Source organism: Ursus maritimus, unplaced genomic scaffold, assembly GCF_017311325.1.
Source record: "Ursus maritimus isolate PB19 unplaced genomic scaffold, ASM1731132v1 scaffold_3, whole genome shotgun sequence".
Classification (NCBI taxonomy): Eukaryota; Metazoa; Chordata; class Mammalia; order Carnivora; family Ursidae; genus Ursus; species Ursus maritimus.
The window spans coordinates 49,702,828-49,709,542 of NW_024425563.1; the positions used below are offsets into that span (position 1 = coordinate 49,702,828).

General features: G+C 40.4%; 1 protein-coding gene across 4 annotated transcripts in view; it reads left to right on the forward strand.

Annotated features, from left to right (window-relative positions):
- The window catches only part of OSBPL3 (oxysterol binding protein like 3), a 176,579-nt gene extending 170,106 nt beyond the window's left edge, over nucleotides 1-6,473 (forward strand). For all 4 annotated transcript variants that reach the window (XM_040644176.1, XM_040644180.1, XM_040644179.1 and 1 more), the window contains one exon: nucleotides 2,659-6,473. In XM_040644176.1, coding sequence (XP_040500110.1) covers nucleotides 2,659-2,755 — 97 coding nt within the window. In that variant the 3' untranslated portion in view covers nucleotides 2,756-6,473. The remainder of the gene's footprint in view (nucleotides 1-2,658) is intronic.
- Nucleotides 6,474-6,715: the final 242 nt, after the last annotated feature.

The following is a 6,715-nucleotide window of genomic DNA, read 5'->3' on the forward strand; positions in this document are numbered from 1 at the left end:
GCAGGGCTCCATCCCAGGACCCTGGGATCACGACCTGAGCCAAAGGCAGATGATTTTTTTTTTTTTTAAGATTTTATTTATTTATTTGACAGAGATAGAGACAGCCAGCGAAAGAGGGAACACAAGCAGGGGCAGTGGGAGAGGAAGAAGCAGGCTCCCAGCGGAGGAGCCTGATGTGGGGCTCGATCCCAGAACGCCGGGATCACGCCCTGAGCCAAAGGCAGACGCTTAACGACTGAGCCACCCAGGCGCCCCCTAGATAAATGGATAGATGAACAGAGTGATCCATTGATTAACTGATCAACTGATAGATATACACATATACCCTTAAGTAGGCCAATTCTTTTTTCTCTTTCATAAATCATCTGGTGTCATTTTTAAACAAGGGAAATCTACATTTATAAAGATGTTCACTGCAGTATTTTTTAGGATCATTAAAACTTGTGGGTAACTAAGCTGTCTCCAGAACTAGGTAGGAATATTCATCAGTTAGACCTAATGTGAAAGCATCAAAAATGAGTTCACAGGGGCACCCGGGTGGCTCAGTTGGTTAAGCGTCTGCCTTCGGCTCAGGTCAAGATCCGGAGTCCCAGGAATGAGTCCCACATCGGCCCCCTCCTCAGCGGGGAGTCTGCTTCTCCCTCTGACCCTCCCCCATCTCATTCTCTCTTTCTCACTCTCTTTCTCAAATAAAAAATAAAATCTTTTTTAAGAAATGACTTCACAAAATCTGTGGAGCTCTATGGGAAATTAATTAACATTTAAATGCAAAATATAAAACATTACGTAGGCTTTTGTTGTGATCATCTAGAATGGAACAAAAAAAGACCGAACACGGTTGCAGCCAGGTGGCCATGCCTCTTTTTCCTCTGCATTGTCTGTGAAATTATCAGAGTATCGGATGTGGCAAATAAAGAGCTGGAGGAAAGGCAAGAATCCCCAGCACTAGTGGTCCTGGCAGACGTGCCCGAGAAGCACATGGGAACAAGGAAAGCGTCAGCGGGAATTCCAAGTGGAAACTACAGTTGGGACAGAGCCGGGCTCCTCTGTGTCGTAATAAAGTGTCTGACAGGCAGATGGGCTCATTTTAGACACATCCCTTTAATAGAAGAGGGAAACAGTGTGACAAAAATCTATGTCCCCGAGAGCTTGGGACTCTCCACTTTTGCTTCTAAAACATCTGAAATATCGGACAAAATTGCAAATGCACACACTCTTTGACAGAGCAGTTCTACTTACAGGAATTTTCAGTGTAACTGCACTCACGCGTATACAAAATTACATATTGTTGTATGTCTATCATATTATTATTTACATATGTCCGTGATAGCTAGAGATTAAAAACGACCTCCTAAAGGCTCAGCAGCAGGGCACCTGCTACATTGTGGTCCATTTCTACAATGGAATATCATGCAACTGTTTAAAAAAGAAATCAGGATTCCCCATGGCCAGAGTCACCAAACTTTTCCTATAAAAGACGAATGGTAAATATCGTTAGCTTTGCAGGCCGTAAGGTCTTAGTGGTAATTACCCAAGCCCACTGTGCAGCGTAACAGCAGCTATAGACGATAGTTAAGCAAACGGGCATGGCGGTGCCCCAATAAAAAGGGATTAAGATGAAAGGGGGTCTACTATAAATAAGTCACAGGGATGACAAACACAGCACAGGGAACATAGTCAATATTATAATACCGTGTGGTGGCAGATGGTGACTACACTTTTTGTGGTGAGCACTGATATAATGACATATACAGAATTGTTCGATCAAGAATGTTGTACACCTAAAACTAATATAACACTGTATGTTAATTATGCTTCAATTTAAAAAAAAAAAAGAATACAAAGATAGGCAGAAGGCAGGATGTGGCCCTTGGGCTATGGTTTGCTGACCTTATTGTGACAATGGAAAATGATCTCCAGTAGATCCTGTTATGTCAAAAACTCAAGGGGGAGGATGCCATACAGGGCTGTCATGGTGTAAAAAATGGGAGGGGGTGGAGTGTGTACGTGTGAGAACGCATGCTCACAACGCATGCTCACAACGCATGCTCACAACGCATGCTCACAACGCATGCTCACAACGCATGCTCACACATGCATGAAAGTTCTCTGAAAGAATGAAGCTTATAAGATTGTTGCTTCTGAAGAAAAAGGACTGGCAGTCTGGGAGATAGGAACAGAAGGAAAGCTCCCCATCCTTCTGGACCTTTTACATTTTTATCTATTTCATATATTATCTATTCAAAGAAGAGTGAACCAAGGCTGTTCTCTCCTGACTTTTATGTCTTCCAATTCCTTTTGTTTTTCACGCTAACTTATAACTTGATGTGAACAACCTGGTCGGTTTGTAGCTTCCACACAGTCACACCCAAGGTGGTGGCTGCATGCCAGCCGTGTATGACAGATTCTTCCTTGTCCATGCTTCTCTCAGAAGCACCCTTTTTCACAGCCTCTAAGTTTGAGAAGCCGAAGTCAGGAGTAACAAAATGGTTTCTGGGCTTCCTCCTCCCTCAGTCCCCGTATGAGACTGTCACAGATATTGAATGCACGTGAGAATGACAGCCAGGCCCGGGGTGGGGAGAAGAAAAGAGGGAAAGGGAAAGAGTGAATATGACAATATTTTCAATAGCCTTCAAGAAATTCTTTTATCTTTCACAGGAAATCCAGCGATGACTCCTGGGTGAGCAATGGCACCTATTTGGAACTTAGAAAAGATCTTGGTTTTTCCAAACTGGACCATCCTGTCTTATGGTGAAAAAGGAAAAAAGATTGATACACCCTTATACTTCTCCCGTGTTTGCTTTCTGAAGCCACAAACCTGTGTCTATGTGTTTAAAAGAAATTTAGAGTGATCACCTGTGCTTAGCTTAGCATTGTAAGTATTTAAGTATGTATTTTCTTCAATAGGTTTCTTTACAATTTCAAATGTTGTCATGATTGTTTATATGAATGTAGAACACCTTGATATTTCATTTTCTATATAAACTATTTAATAAAAACGAAAGATTGAATGTTAACGTGTGGGTTAAAAAAGCAGCTTTAACACTAATTTTCCAAAGGTTAGGAAAATTCAAATTAAATTCATGCCTTATAAAATTGTGTTGGAGAAAAAAATTTCTCTCTCCCAGGTGCGTTAAGAACTACGAATACCCAGGGTTACTCACTCATGCGTAAGCTACCCAAGTTTAATTTGGTAGCTCAGATCTCTTTTTGCCTCCAACAGCTCTTGACTTGCTCATCCAGAACAATTCTGCTGGTGCTGGAGTCTGAAGAATGTTTGCATTTGCATTTTGGTGGTTGAGAGGCTGGCATAAGATTACTGGAATGTATGTTTCTATATCAGATAGATATGGCACCTTCCTGAAATGGAGGAAGCATTTGGGCTCATCCCTCCCTAGGGGTGTGTTGCCTTATGTGCAAAGGTGTACCCTGTTACTCACAGAAATTGTCCTCCATCTGGGAAATTCCCATTAATTAAATGCTCCTATGGCATCCCAGAGACACAGAAATTTCTCCTTAGTGAGAACCGAACTCTTGACAAGTTAAACTGTTTTCTGCTTCCCACTCCCATCCCTAGGTTCCCCACCCTTCACCATAGCTCTGTTGAGTATGGACTGTGCCAGGTTAGCGTAAAACATACCGTGCATTCTACACAACAGTTTGACTTTCTAAAAGTTTGGCAAAATAACTGATTATTTTAAATAACAAGTTTTTCTTAAATACTGTTTTGGTATTTTCTACCTCTTAATAACACCATATTTTAGATCTTGTATAAAAAGTTCGACCGTCTGCCTTATAGACAAATGTAGAGAATTGATGTTCTTCCTTTGTGTTGTGTTCTGATAAAGCGTTGTCTTATCTCTTTCCTACACTTTCTTCTTTCTTCTTACTCATTTCACTCTTGTGAGTTTTGCAGCAGTTTTAAATAATACAGATTGTAACTACTAAAAGGGGAAACTTTGTCTTTTTAAATATGGTACTTTAAAGTACAATACTACAATTTGTGCAGTAGTTGAAGTGTGTTATCAAAGTAATGCCAACTTCTGCCCAGATTAGATTAAAACCAAAGCCCAATTTTTGAGCCTTTTACTCTCACGTCCATAACAGTCCTATGGAATAGCGAGTATAATGGTGTAGTAAAAAGAGTTCTCCAGAAAACACTTACAGATATTTAAATAATTTCAGAGCGTGTAGAATTCTATGAATGAAAAGTAGAATAACTAATGGGGGAAAAAAGAACGCATGATTATTTTCAGTGTCACACCAAATGACCCAGTAGTTGGACAGCATCGCATTTTCAAAATGGACAGTTATTTAAAGTGGGTCAGTAGCCTTTTGGAATCTGCACGTGATTAGCATTTGAAAACAATAAATGGCTCATTAAATATTACATTCATTCCTTCCATATCAAGAAGTCAAGATGAGTACAGTGTGAATATCATTTCCATTTCTAAGCAGTTTAGATGACACAGTCAAATTCTTTGGTATGTGCTTTGTTCTTTTCTTTTCAAGCGTGTATCCAAATTCTCCTCGCAGACAGGAAGAAGCCGGCTGTAGATTTAAGGATACTCAAGGGAAACCAAATCTAGTTTTCACATTATGAAGGAAAATGCAGGCTTTTAGCAGTGTTGACTTCTAATAGGCCTCCTCCGGAAGCTGGCTCAAACAAGACAAAGAAACAAAGAAAAAAACTCACCACAACAAAACCAAGACAAGCAGCCTGAACGGCTGTAGCTTTGTCGTACAGCATCTGGAAGTTTTCTAATTGTCCCACTGCTGTTAACTTCAGTTGACCTTATGCTTTATTTTGGAATCACAAGGCTAAATGGACCAAATGCCGCCTTCCTAGTCATCTTATTTGAGATGGAAATGGAGATAAATTAGAGTAGGATGCAGAACTGTATGCAAATTTAAAAAGCTACTTGTCAGTACCAGCCCTCTATAGGGCGTTTCTGAAATTTAAACAGCTCAGTAATGCATCCTGTTACAATAGTCTTAAAACTACCTTGAGGGGGAAATGGCTTCTTTTTTCCTTCAGTCCCTATTCTCAAAAGCTCATTTGTAACTAGCTCAAGGGCATTTTCTATTTTTAAGACAACCCCCCCCCCCCGAAATTTGGCATTCTTTGGGAAGAATGGACATAGAATTTAACTTTCTGGACTTTGAAAATCCCAATTCAATAATTGCGATCACCACGCCATCTGAGATATGTCCTCTAACCTCCATTTTCTTCCTGATTATTCTATCCTGAATTGATGGTGAATCACATATATATTCCTGGAAACGGGACTCTGTGCAGTCGACCACCTTGTACTTCACATGTTTCTGTGGCCACTATCGATTACCCCAAGCTGCAGGAGATCATTCTGGAAGAGTCCAGCAGCCTCCAGTGTGGCCTGGTAGCAGATCCCTTCCCAGTGCAGGCCCCAGAGCAGAGGCTGATATTTCCCTGAGTCAAATGTTATCAGAATCCCAGTGCGGATCTCCGTGCCCTTTACCTCCCAGGAGTCAGGCTGGTTCCCGTAGTAACTGAACAGCCAGAGTTCACTTTAGGACAACAGTCCAGTTCTCCCTCAAGTCCCTGGAGCACCCCAGTAGCCCACAGTCTTTGTGTGCTTCCCGTGGGACTCCCAGGAAGAGAAAAACACACAAGCTAAAAAAAATCTATTAATGTTTACTTCATGTGAACTGCTGCTTTTCTCATATTCTACTTTTAATTACTTCCAGTAAATCACTTGCTTGGGCTTCAAGGACTGTCTCCCTCATCTATATTTTCCAGATTTATGATGAGTGGTCTTGTTCTACCATAAACAGTGTCAACACTAAAAAAAAAAAAAAGAGTTAAGTTTTTATTTGGCTATTGAACCTTGTTGTAGGCCTACCACATATTCAATGAGTTATATTATGCCCTCAAGCTATCATAGAATTTTCTCCGACCTTTTAGTTATGAGTAGGAGCAATAAAGTTGTACTTATGATGTTAGGAACAATAGTTCCAGTGTATTGGCATAATTTATTCGAATGTCTTTAATTTTGATATTAACATCGGCATAAATCTATTTTTGCTACCAGATGATAGCTATTTTCATGCGCTCGACTTCCCTCTGCATTGTATAAATCTGTTACTTGGTGTTAGTCTTTATTTTTCTGTGTTGGAAATATTTATCACATGAGTATCTGTAAATCATGACAGAAAATGCAAACCATTTCCTGAGACTTTTGTTTTGGGTTATGCAATGATAAGTTGCTAATTTATTTTATTCATGATGATTTTATCTTCCTCCATTACCCTCAGAGGATACTATTTTTTTTAAAAGGATGTCTGTAAATCTATCTAGCTGTGTATAAGATTATTTTCTGTTTAAATCCCACCCTTCCATCCATATACCCCATTCTCCCCAAAAAGTTCGTACTAATTTGTTTATCCCCCTCATGTAGCTAGTTGATGGTGAATAAACAACACGGAAAAAGGGCCACCTTTGTCTTTGTTTTTCCAGGTTAATGGGTATTAGTGACTGCTCAAGGGGAGTGGAATGCTAAGCTAGGCTCTTTTGAGGAAGAAACATGCCTGGTTATCCAAAGTGATAGAGATTTGAAATAAGAAAAGCCTGGGACATAAACTGGGAAGACATAAAGTTGCCAAACTACAAATGTAGGTCCCTCAGCCCTTAGGAGGAGGGACCTGAGGCACCTGGAGCCCCAGACAGCCCCCAAGG